This window comes from Mus pahari, chromosome 2, assembly GCF_900095145.1.
Source record: "Mus pahari chromosome 2, PAHARI_EIJ_v1.1, whole genome shotgun sequence".
In the NCBI taxonomy this organism is placed as follows: Eukaryota; Metazoa; Chordata; class Mammalia; order Rodentia; family Muridae; genus Mus; species Mus pahari.
The window spans coordinates 101,068,766-101,080,845 of record NC_034591.1 but is presented as its reverse complement, the minus strand read 5'-3'; the positions used below and the strand labels follow the sequence as shown (position 1 = coordinate 101,080,845).

General features: G+C 47.6%; 1 protein-coding gene across 16 annotated transcripts in view; it reads right to left on the bottom strand.

Annotated features, from left to right (window-relative positions):
* The window catches only part of Dysf (dysferlin), a 202,984-nt gene that overhangs the window by 151,897 nt on the left and 39,007 nt on the right, over window positions 1-12,080 (bottom strand). For all 16 annotated transcript variants that reach the window (XM_021191881.2, XM_029535482.1, XM_021191876.2 and 13 more), the window contains exon 4: window positions 945-1,050. In XM_021191881.2, coding sequence (XP_021047540.1) covers window positions 945-1,050 — 106 coding nt within the window. The remainder of the gene's footprint in view (window positions 1-944; window positions 1,051-12,080) is intronic.

Below are 12,080 nucleotides of genomic sequence, written 5' to 3'. Positions count from 1 at the left end.
GAAAGGAAAGAAGGAAGGAAGGAAAGAAAGAAAGAAAGAAAGAAAGAAAGAAAGAAAGAAAGAAAGAAAGAAAGAAAGAAAGAAAGAAAGAAAGAAACACTGCATGAAAGCAACCCCAGTGGCTCTCTTTTCCCAGTAAGGACCCAGTATGGTCCCATTAGCCTAGCCCAAATTACTCCCAACTTGACTTTCCTAACCAGTCAAAGGCTCAAATACATGCATATTCTCTCTCTCTCTCTCTCTCTCTCTCTCTCTCTCTCTCTCTCTCTCTCTCTCTCTCACTTGCTCGCACACATGCACGCACGCACGCACAGTCTGTCTATGAGGACTGACAGCCCATAACCCTGCAGGCTTCACTGGGAAGAAGTGTGTTGGGCTCAGCAGTGGCCCCGGGCATCCTGTCATGTAGACAGACCCAGAATCCTAGTGACCAGGAAGAAAGAACCCTGAAGGGTATATTTAGACCACTAAAAATAACAGGAGGCCAGCAAGGAGGACTGGGAATGGTTTGTGCGGACTATGAGAGCATGGGAAAGCTGGGGGGAGGGGCTAGACTGACAAGAGAGGAAAAGGAAGGGGTCTTGACTGGCCCCAGGTGGGCAGGGGAGAGTTGTCTGCCTCCCTCCCCTGGTGACCTGTGACCCAGATGACTCAGATATTCCCTATCTGGAGAATGGAGCTGGCAATGAAGAAGGGCAGTCTGCCAGGCAGGCTAAGGAAGCCACTCAAGGCTGACCAGAACACAGGACAGGAGGTGACCGAGTGAGCCAAGTAGGGACGTGGCAGGCTTCATTGAGCCTTGCAGGTCCCAACCACGAATCTTTTCTAGCACCCTAACCCATAGCCAAGGAGAGCCAGGCTTGGCTCCCAGGAGCTGGTCTCTGGCATAAGACACAGGGCCCCAAACAAAAGCTGGCTATGGACAGAGACATGCAGACATTTACCCCCGTGGGTTGCTGCTTGGAGTCCAGCAGAGGTGCGTTGAAGCTGGCAGAGAGGCTGGGGGTGGCAAGGACCTCCTGGAGTGGGATCTTGGCTTCCCCCAGGAACCTGAGAAGACAAAGAAGTCCAAGGGTGAGAACCAGTGTGATGTGCCTGGCTCGTCTCTTACCTCCTCCGCCGCCCAGTTCCCTCGGAGCCCTTTAAGGTTCCTCTGTACCCACAGTACCATGAGTGCCATGTACCATGTAAGATGGTTCCCATGGTAACATGTACCCATGTAATATGGTTCCTATGGTAACACGTACTCATGTGAGATGGTCCCTTGGTAGCATATACCCATGTAAGCTAGTTCCCAAGGTAACATGTACCCATGTAAGATAGTTCCCAAGGTAACATGTACCCATGTAAGATAGTTCCCAAGGTAACATGTACCCATGTAAGCTAGTTCCCATGGTAACATGTACTCATGTAAGCTAGTTCCCAAGGTAACATGTACCCATGTAAGCTAGTTCCCAAGGTAACATGTACCCATGTAAGCTAGTTCCCAAGGTAACATGTACCCATGTAAGATAGTTCCCATGGTAACATGTACCCATGTAAGNGGTAACATGTACCCATGTAAGCTAGTTCCCAAGGTAACATGTACCCATGTAAGATAGTTCCCATGGTAACATGTACCCATGTAAGATTGTTCCCATGGTACCATCTTAAGGAGAGGAGAGAGATCAGAGACTCCTGCCCTTCCCTTCCCCAAGCTCAACCTTAACCTCTTTCTGTCTGGCCTTAGAGGCCTAGCCATGTTGCTGCCGTGTATAGGGGCAGATTCTCATCAGACAGGTTATTTATTTGCTGATTTACTTATTCATTTACTTACTTACTTAGAGCAGGATCACATGTAGCCCAGGCTGACCTCAAACTGGCTATGTAGCTGAGGATGATCCTGAACTTCTGACTCTCCTGCCTTTATCTCCCAAGTGCTGGGATTGCAAGTGTCCCCCACCACACCCTGTTTATACAGTGCTGGAGATCAAGCCAGGGCTTCGCAAGGGCTTTGCAAAGCACTCTCTCAACTGGGCCACACCCCTAGTGCTGCCTTCGGATCTTAACAATGAACCAGGCCATCATCACCAGGGGACAGAGGCAGTTTTCCGAGTTCACACCTTTGATGCCCCCATGCCTCAGCTGGCTGAACCCACAACACAGGCTGTCTACACCAGTTTCCCAGGAAGCACAGCTCCAATTACAAATCAGATACAAGACACCTTCCTGTCCTCAGACCCAGGGAGAAAACAGGCGTTGGTCTAGGAGACAGACCCCTTCACCGGACGTCCAGCATACATACCTGAGACCACACTTGTCACCGACAAGAGACGAGGTCTTGGGAAAATGGCCCACTGGCCGGATGGCCGAGGAAGGCCTTTCAAAGGATCTAGAGGAATAAGTCCTGTTCTGTGGGTCCTAAACCACATACGATTCACTCTGGCAGCAAGTGGCCTGTGTCACCTCAAACCTGTCAGTGGAGTCTGCTTCAACCTCTGCTTGCTCCCTGGGAGCCAAACTACAGATAGCCATCAGGGCACAAATCCTTATAGGTCCTGGGGACAGCTATGGGGACATATCCAGTACTGGTTTTTCTTATTTCTCCTAATGAATAAAGCTATCCCAGTATTGGAGACCATCTTTGCCCTGGTCTCTGTAACAGTGGTCTGCATATGGGTTTAAATAGACCTAAGGAGTGAAATTTGAATCTTGACAGGGATAAACTTGCAATGGTTAGTATTGTCAACTTGACAGCAGCTAGAGTCATTCAGTAGACATACTTCTGAATAGATCTGTGAGGATATTTCTAGACTGAGTTAATTGAGAGGGGGAGAGCCACTGTAAGGCTCTCCTTGGGGTTCTGCTGCACAAAAAGGAAAAAGTGGGCTGAGTACCATTGTTGATGTCTCTCTGCTTCCTGACTGTGGATGCAATGTGAGCAGCCTCGCGCTCCTGAACCGTGACTTCCTGTCGTGATGGACTGTGTACCCTCAAACCATGAGCCAACATAAACCCTTCCTTCCTTTCTTCCATCCTTCCTTCCTTCCATCCTTCCTTCCTTCCTTCCTTCCTTCCTTCCTTCTCTCCCTCCCTCCTTCCTTAAGTTGTTTTTGTCAGGCATTTTGTCATAGCAACAGTAAAAGAAACTAATGCAAGTGGTTTGTAAAGAAGCAGGGAGAGAGGGAGAAGGAGGGAGGAGAGGAATATGGAGAAATTGGAATTCCACTGAGCATGGAAGTTTACAACTGTGTAACTGCAACTCCAGAGGTTCCAATGTCCTCTTCTGGCCTCCAAGGGCCAAGGTATGCAAGTGGTATTTTGCATGCAAGCAAAATTTACATAACATATAAAACAAGAAATTAAATTTTAAAATGAATAAATAAATGATAGGAGCAACCAGGCCAGGTAGGTAGATGCATAAACAAGATGAAATATGCTGTACTATTAGTCAGTATTCAGGAATTCCTGACACTTCTCCTGGGACAAGCCTTGGCACAGCTGGGCTGCAGCTCCCCGGTAGAGCACTGGCCTTGCAGTCATGAGGCTCAGTCCCCAGGACTGCCCATAAATAATAAAGAAGAATTAGTATTGAAGACACAGAAGGATAAATGCCACTTGATCCTTCTTGTAAAAAGCACCTAGTCAGATTCACAAGCACAGAAAATAGAATGGCAGTTGTCGGGAGCTGACAGGGAGGAAAGAAGAAAATCATATTTAATGGGTTCAGGTTTTCTGCTTGGAAGAGGGAAAAAGTCTACAGGTGGATGTGTGCAAAGGTTGCACAGAACTGTGCATTTAAACTTGTTAAAATCCAGTGTTCCTCCTGAGAATGATATCACGGTGGACTTCCACAATCCACACAGAAGAGCACACATGTGCATACGCATCCTCCCCACATATACACTAAACAAATTAATTAAAAGTAAACAACTTATAAACATATGTGATAAATAATTATTAAACTCTCTGGCAATAAAATACATATAATTATACCCTCTTGAGGCAGGCAGGTTCTCAGTCACCTTACAGTTTCCCTTGCTAGAAATATAAACACTGTGTATGTGTGTGTTTGTATGTTTGTAATAAGTATGTATATGTGTGTTCGTATTGTTGTGTATGTTTGTATGTGTATTTGTGTGTTCATGTTTGTGTGTATGTGGGTGTATGTGTATGTGTGTTTATGTTGATGTGTATGTATGTTTGTGTGTATGTATATACATATTTGTGGGTGTGAACATGTGTGTGTGCATGTGTGTTGCATAGTACAGCTGTGTTGTTGGTCCTCATCTCCCACCTCATTTGAGGCAGGGTCTCTTCACTGTTTTTCTGTTCCATACTCCATGCCAACTGCCTTTCATACTCCTGGGGGTTCTCCTGCCTCTCCCTCTCATGTTCCTGCAGGTGAACTGGGATCACAGAAGCTCAACTGAACTTTGGTCCTCACACTAACACGGGACACGTTTTTACCATTGAGCCATCCCTCAGCCCTCCTCTTTATTTATTTATTTATTTATTTATTTATTTATTTTTGTTGTTGTTGTTTTGGTTTTTTTTTTTTTTTGAGACAGGGTTTCTCTGTATAGCCCTGGCTGTCCTGGAACTCACTCTGTAGACCAGGCTAGCCTCGAACTCAGAAATGCGCCTACCTCTGCCTCCCAAGTGCTGGGATTAAAGGCGTGTGCCACCACGCCCGGCTCCTCATGCATTTCTTTATTTTGCATTTTTTTTTCTGTTTGTTTTTGTTTGTTTGTTTGAGACAGGGTCTTACTGCATAACCCTGTAGACCAGGCTGGCCTCAAACTCAGAGATCCTCCTGCTCCTCCCTCCCAAGTTCTGGTATTAAAGGGGTGCATTGCCACACCTGGCTTGACATTTATTTCTTTTAAAAAAGAATAAAGGGGGTTATTACAGGGTTTTTAAGTCCCACGAAGGTCCAGACATCTAGACTGTGGGTTTCTCTGTTCCCTGGCACCTACGGGAAGCTTTGCGCTATGGCTTCCTAAGCAGGGGCTCTTGTTAGGTGTAATCTAAGGACCATCACAGGAATAGCACTTGTCCCCAACATTGTGACCAGAGTGTCCCCAGAGCAAGATTCCCTGTGACATAAGAAATCAGAGTCACTCTGTCCTTTACGGGAGTCCTTGGCAGCAGACCAGAGTGATTTGATTAAGTGACCTGTCCCAGCGAGCCTGCAGATGTGGGCAGTGTCTACAGTTGAGGCTTCTGGCCTTGGCAGCAGAAAGGCCAGGCCCAACAGCAGACAGGTCACAACAAAGAGCAGTCTAGTGGACCCGATAGCTCAGTGTGGCTGACGCTGGTCTTAGGAGCCCTGGCCAGAGGCCCAGGGTAAAGGTGGACCACCTGAGCCTGGCTCGCTGGCAAAGCCCTCCCAGACAGCAGGGAGAATTCCAGGAAGTGGGGTAGTGAACAATGGCAGGAAATGCAGAAGGAAGTGCTGGCTCCACCTCTGCCAGCCCTAGCCCTTCCGGCTGCCCCCCCAGAGCTGCCTAGGAGTGACTGTTATTTCCTCCCTGATACCCCTTTGGGGGCTGTCGAATGTGCCCCCTGAGGAACAGGGGCTAGTCCCTCCAAGGTACCAGGTTGTCCTATATCCTGAGGAAGAAGGGCTGGAGGCCACCTGTCCAAAGACCCAAGGGGAAGGCTGTGGTGACGAGTTTGGAAGAGTCAGACAGACCTCCCGTCTGGGTGAGTGAGGTAGAAGCATAGCTCAGTGGGAAGGGGCAAGTTGCAGAGACTTATGGAGGTTAACGAGGTCTGAGGCTCCATCACATGTTGTGGGGAAAACCACAAATTCATCCATTTCAATCCGTAAAGGAAATAGGACATTAAAGCCCCTCCCCAAATTCCATTTCCCTGTAACTTTACCCAAGGGACCCAGTCTTGGAAGCCCAAACCCTGGTCTGTCCCATCTGAAGACAGACACCGAAATAAAAGCTCTAGGGCCAGGTGTGTGCTAAGCAAGGTTCTATGGGCACCAATCGGTGGTCTGGCAGGTGCCCCGTGACATCAACAAGAGTCCAGTGAGGGACCTGGAACCCTGCAAGGGCCAAAGCTGTGTGAGCCAGCAGGGTGTGGCAGAGCCTACGAGTCAGAAGCGGCCCTGCGGGCCTGGCCCCACCTCAGCACCACAGGCCCTCCAGCCTTCCCTCCTCCGGCCAGTTCTCTTAGCTTCATTGTTTCAGAACCACTGGAACATGGGAGCAGAAGTGTGGGGGCTGAAAGAGACTGTGCCATCCCAAAGGACAAGGAGGCAGGATGGGCATGGGGAGGGAGAGCAGCTGAGTCTTGACAGACATCCGTCTCCCCCGGGAAGAAAGAGTTTATTCCCTGATTCACCCATGAGTGCCAATGCCCTGTCAGACAGATGCCCAGTGGGAGCCCCCAAGCTGGGTTTGAGCAGCGTGTGTGAAGGCGGAGGGGGGAGGGGCTAAGTTTATGCTAATGAGATGTGAAAAATGGAAACAATTTTGTTTAAAAACATTGAGTCTTACTGATTCACTGTAAGAACAAAGCACAAAAGCAGCCCAGCCGCCCAGCCATCCACCACGAGAGACTGCGTAGATACAGCACAGCACATCTGTGTGATGAAATTCTGCCACAAAATAATATATTTCTACAGAAAGTTCTCAAGACTTGGTCAAGCGCTAAAACAACCATACAAGGGCTATATCATACTATCTACTGCATAAGAAAAGGGAAGCTCAAGGCTATCTTGGCGATTGAATAAAAGCTCTGGAATCATCTATGCCAAGCCAAGACCAGTGGAATGAAAAATCAGGAGTGCTTTTTTAGGAAGCCATATGAAGGTTCCTCAAGAAACTAAACCCGGATCTGCTGTAGGACCCAGCTGTCGCGTTTCCAGGTATATATCCCAAAGAAATACCAGCGTGTAAAAGACACACTTGCCTGTACTTGTTTACAACAGCTAAGGATGGAATCCACCTAGCTGCCCATCCATAGGTGAATGCATAATTAAATGTGATATATACATATAAACATTCTGGATATTAGGCTATATTAATGAAATGTTACTCAGCCACGAAGATTAATATTCTATCATGTCACAAAACAGTACCTAGGGAGTACTATGTTAAATGAAACACATGCACCACAAATCATGAATACTCCCTTTCATATGTGGGTGCTCAGCCATCATGGTGGGAGGCTGGAGAGATGCCTCGTCAGCTAAGAACCCTTGGTGCTTCTGCCTAGGACCTGGGTTCAGTTTCCCAGCACCCACATGACAGTTAACAACTGCTCATAACTCCAGTTCCAGGGGCTGTGGTACCCTCTTTTTGTCTCCATAGGCTTTGTACACAGCGCGCGCGCGCACGCGCGCGCGCGCACACACACACACACACACACACACACACACACACACACACACACACAGGCAAAATGCCCACACATCTAAAATAATCTTTTAAATCGATTGTGAAGATAGACTCAGAGGGCAACATGCTTGCCTCATGGGCTAGTGGCCCTAAGTTTGATCTCCAGAACCATAGAAACTAGATATGGTGGTACAGACCTGTGATCCCATCACTTGGGAGGTACAGGCAGGGGGATTTGGCGTCCAGGGTCTTTGGAAAAAAAGAGACAGGAGTGTACAAGAGTGATTACTAGTAGTATGATGGGGGGTGGTTAGTGGCAGGCTGGATTACAGGTACTTAAACACACATGGATATAATGAATCCATAGCACAGGAAGGGCTCGAGAAGAGAAGGGCTTGACGGGGACTAGTGAGATGGCTCAGTAGTTAAGAGCACCGACTGCTCTTCCAAAGGTCCTGAGTTCAAATCCCAGCAACCACATGGTAGCCCACAACCATCCTTAACAAAAATATGATGTCCTCTTCTGGAGTGTCTGAGGACAGCTACAGTGTATACACATATAATAAATAAATAAATAAATCTTAAAAAAAAAAAAAAAAAGAGAAGGGCTTGACGGCTCCAAATACACAAGCACAATAAGGAGGGGGCACTGTTCATCCCCCCAGTGAGGTCACAGTACTGAATCAAAACATCACACTAGACCCTGCAACTGTGTCCAAATACACAGGCACAATAAGGAGGGGGCACTGTTCATCGCCCCAGTGAGGTCACAGTACTGGATCAAAATATCACACTAGACCCCTCAACCGTGTCAGTCGTGGGAAGGGTACAGCTCATTAATCTAATTCAACTCAAAACAAAGCAAAAAACAAAACAACTAAAAAAACAAACCAAAACTCTGCAAAACATTTAGTTCTGAACCATATTCATCGTGCTTTTGCTTTCTGGTATTTTTTCGTTTTGTTTTGTTTACTTGAGATAAGGTCTTAGTACACAGCTCAAACAGACCCTGAACTCAGGATCCGCCCCCTCCAGCCTCCTCAGTGCTGGTACTGCAGGCCCAAGCCACGCCTGCCCACTGCTTTCCAGTGTTCTGATGCTCTAACACACTGAGCCTGGTCGACCTGGAGACGCTGACCCTCCCAGAGAAGCAGGAAGGTCCCCAGCAGGCAGGGCGTGGCCTGGAGCACAGCCAGCTGGGTAAATTCCTCTTCCATTTCCCCTGCCCTGCTTGCCCTTTTGATGTCCCCTGCGCATTCTTGTTTACTAAATGGCTCTGAGGCTCCTATGACTTCTGAAGGGAGAATAAAATGGATGAATCTCAGAAGTCCGTGCAGGATAGGCTGGGAGCATGGCTCAGTTTGCAAAGCAGTGCTGCCTGGGCGCGAGGACCTGAGTTTGATCCTCAGTATCCGCATAAGAAACCAGGCATGATGGTGTTCCCCAGTGCCAGGGAGGTAGAGTTTGCTGGACAGCCAGCATAGCCAGTATGAGGGGGCCCCTGTCTCAAAGAACAAGGTGAAAAATCCTAAGGATTGATACCCCAAGTTAACCTCAGACTTAGACATACACCCGTGACACAGGGAGACTGTGGCCCAGCCACGGGAGTTCAACAAAACAGTCTAGTCAAGGAATGGCTTCTTCCTCCCTCCAGAATGTCCTCCATGATAGACACACGGAACCAACGGACCAGGGGCAGGGTGAGCTCCTGGGAAAGCCTGGGTGGACAAAGCCCAGTGTGCTCAGAGATCGCCTGTGGCGATCAGAATTGACACCCACTGTGACTTCAAGAGTGGGTGGGGTGGGGTAGGAAAGCTCCCTCAGGCCGGTCAGACTCAAGCGGAAGGAGTGCTAGAGACCATTTGCACCATCCTGGGAAGGCAGATCAGGGAAGATGCACCACGGGTGCTGGGTGAGGGAGACATGCTGAGAAGCAGCACATTTGCAGGGCCCAGAGCATGGCTTTAGCCCCAAGGGGAAGAATGCACAGCAATACACAGTGGGAAATCAGCACCAGGCCAGGCCACAGAGTGCCACACACCCAGAGAGATGCCATGTCCCCAGAGCCCAAGGCCACAGAGAGCCACGTATCCAGAGAGACTCCCGCGTCCCCAGAGCCTAAGACAAAAAACACCACCTCAGTAGCATACAGTGATCTAATCCTGAGAAAGCATCCGATGGCTTCCAACGGAGGGGAAATGAAGAGCAGGCTTCGTTCCCAGCACCCACACAACCATCAGTAATGCCAGCACCCGGGGACCTGATGCCTGCTTCTGACCTCTGTGGGCATCAGGCCCATGTATGGATAGAGATATACTTGTAGTCAAACACCCATACATATACAATATATGAATTTTTAATTAGAAGTGCTTCAAATAAAAAATAAATTGAGATGAAGATGGTGGGATTAAAGAAAGCTAGGATAGCAGGCAGGCCTTGCCGGCACAAACCACAGCACCCGCGTGATGGAGGCAGGGAGACTCAAGGTCCCCCCAGCGACACTGCAAGCTGGAGGCCTTTTTATATATATAAAACAATTCAATCTCCAGTGACTCGGTTGCATCCTGTTATCATGAGTCAGAGCTCCTGTCCACCCTGGAGTGTGCGCACACGCGTGCGCGCGCACACACACTCCAGAGAAGAAACACTCATGATCTGAGCCTCCTGGGCCCTGAGCTATGCATGCCTGGCAGGGAAAGACAGGAAGTGAGAGATGGTAGGACCTTCCCCAGCCCCTGAACCCTCCTGGCCTCAGGCAGCCTTCCTTCCGGGACCTGACTCCCTAGAGGTTGTCCAGAGGTAATTCTAAATAGTTTTCCACTTCAGTCCAGAGAAAGACAAAAGAAATAGTATCCTGAAATCCAGGGATGTCCTGGACAGAATCCAGGACAAAATATAGTTTTTAAAATCCTTGAAAATGAGGGTGTGCCCAGCACTTTTGAGCCCACAGAGAACAATGGGATGGTGAGCTGTAAGAATCTGGGCCCCAAATTGCCTCCTGGGGAGTCCAGAAAATAGCCTGCAAAATCGAGGCTGGTCCTACATGCCTGCTCTTCCCAGTTCTGCACCAGCACCCTGAAGGTCAGCCTTCCAAAATGCCCTCGAGGGTTCACATAGCTGAGAGAAAATGCCCTGAGATAAGCCGCTGAGAGCGGAGAAGGTCCTCCGTGCTCTGAGTGGACCAAGTGCTCCAATTGCTAGTAAGAGCCCAAGTGTGCAGAGTTAGAATGAAGCCAGAAGAGGAGGTCAAGGAAAGTAAAAGCTCATGTAGACAATCACTCCATGATCTCACCACTTCTGAGGCAGAGGATAACAGAGGTCAAGACCAGCCTGGGCTACAAAGAAAAGCATTGTATGTATGTATGTATGTATGTATGTATAAATAAATAAATAAATAAGCCAGCTGTGGTGGTCTGCAATCCCAGTGTTCAGATGAAGCAAGAGGATTGTGAATTTGAGACTAGCCTGGGCTACATAGCTACACTCTGTCTCAAAATAGAAATAGAGATAATAGATAGATAGATAGATAGATAGATAGATAGATAGATAGATAGATAGATAGATAGATAGATAGATAGACAAACGGACAGGAAGGAAGGCAGGATAAATTACGGAGGGGACAATAATCATATGAAAGATTCTTACCTGTCAGTCAAGGAAACACAAGCTACACTCTATCTCCTCTTGACCATCACACTGCCAAAAGGAAAAACATTGCCACACACCCTTTCTACACTGTTGTTAGACACAAGTTTGATCACTTTTGAAAAGCAACTTGGAAGAATCTCCAAGCTTTTTTGTGTAATATACATATGTGTGTGCATGTCTGTGTGTTGGGGAGAGGGTACAGGTGTGCCTATGAGCTTTTACCTTGGTTTTGGTGACAGAATCTCTCACTGGCCTGAAATTTGCCTGAGTAGGCTAAGCTGGCTGGCCACGAGGACCCAGAGATTCATCCACCTGTGTCTACCTTCCCTAGGGTAGGATTAAGTGTATGCCATCACATCTGACTTTTTTTTTAATGGGTTCTGGGCATCAGGATCTATCCTCACATTAGAACAGGAAATAGTTCCCCAGCCCTCCAAACATCTTATATGCTTATTCTCTTTACTCCAATACACCCACTTCCAGGGACCAATGCAAACAAACAAAACAAAACAAAACAAACAAGCAAACAAATACAAACAAAACCACCCACACAAAACAAAACAAACAAAACACAAACTTTGACACATTAAAATATTAGAATCGGAATAAAATTGTTTATTGGATAGTCAATTGAAACAAGAAATTGGGAGGAACCAAAACTCCAGCCAGTAAGGGCATGGTGAGACAGGTAGGAGCAAACAGCAGTGTATTTCCGAGTAAAGAGCATGTGAGTTTATCTCTATCACTGTGTGGCAAGGTGAGCTCAATAGAGGTGCGTGCAAGTCAGCATAACACGTGACAACTGAAAAATAAATGTGATATACTGTGGGTGACACACACATGGAGAGTGACACAAAACAGTGTGTGTGTGTGTGTGTGTGTGTGTGTGTGTGTGTGTGTGTGTGTGTGTGTGAAAACACACTTCATAGGCTCAGGAGAATGGAGCAGAATCTAAACCAAGTTGCTAATGATAAATGCCATGGGAGAGAGGGAAGAAATGAATGAATGAGAGAAGAATTGTCACTTTCCCCTTATACCTCCTTAGTAATGGAGCTAGAGTATATATACACCCACAGACACACACACACACACACA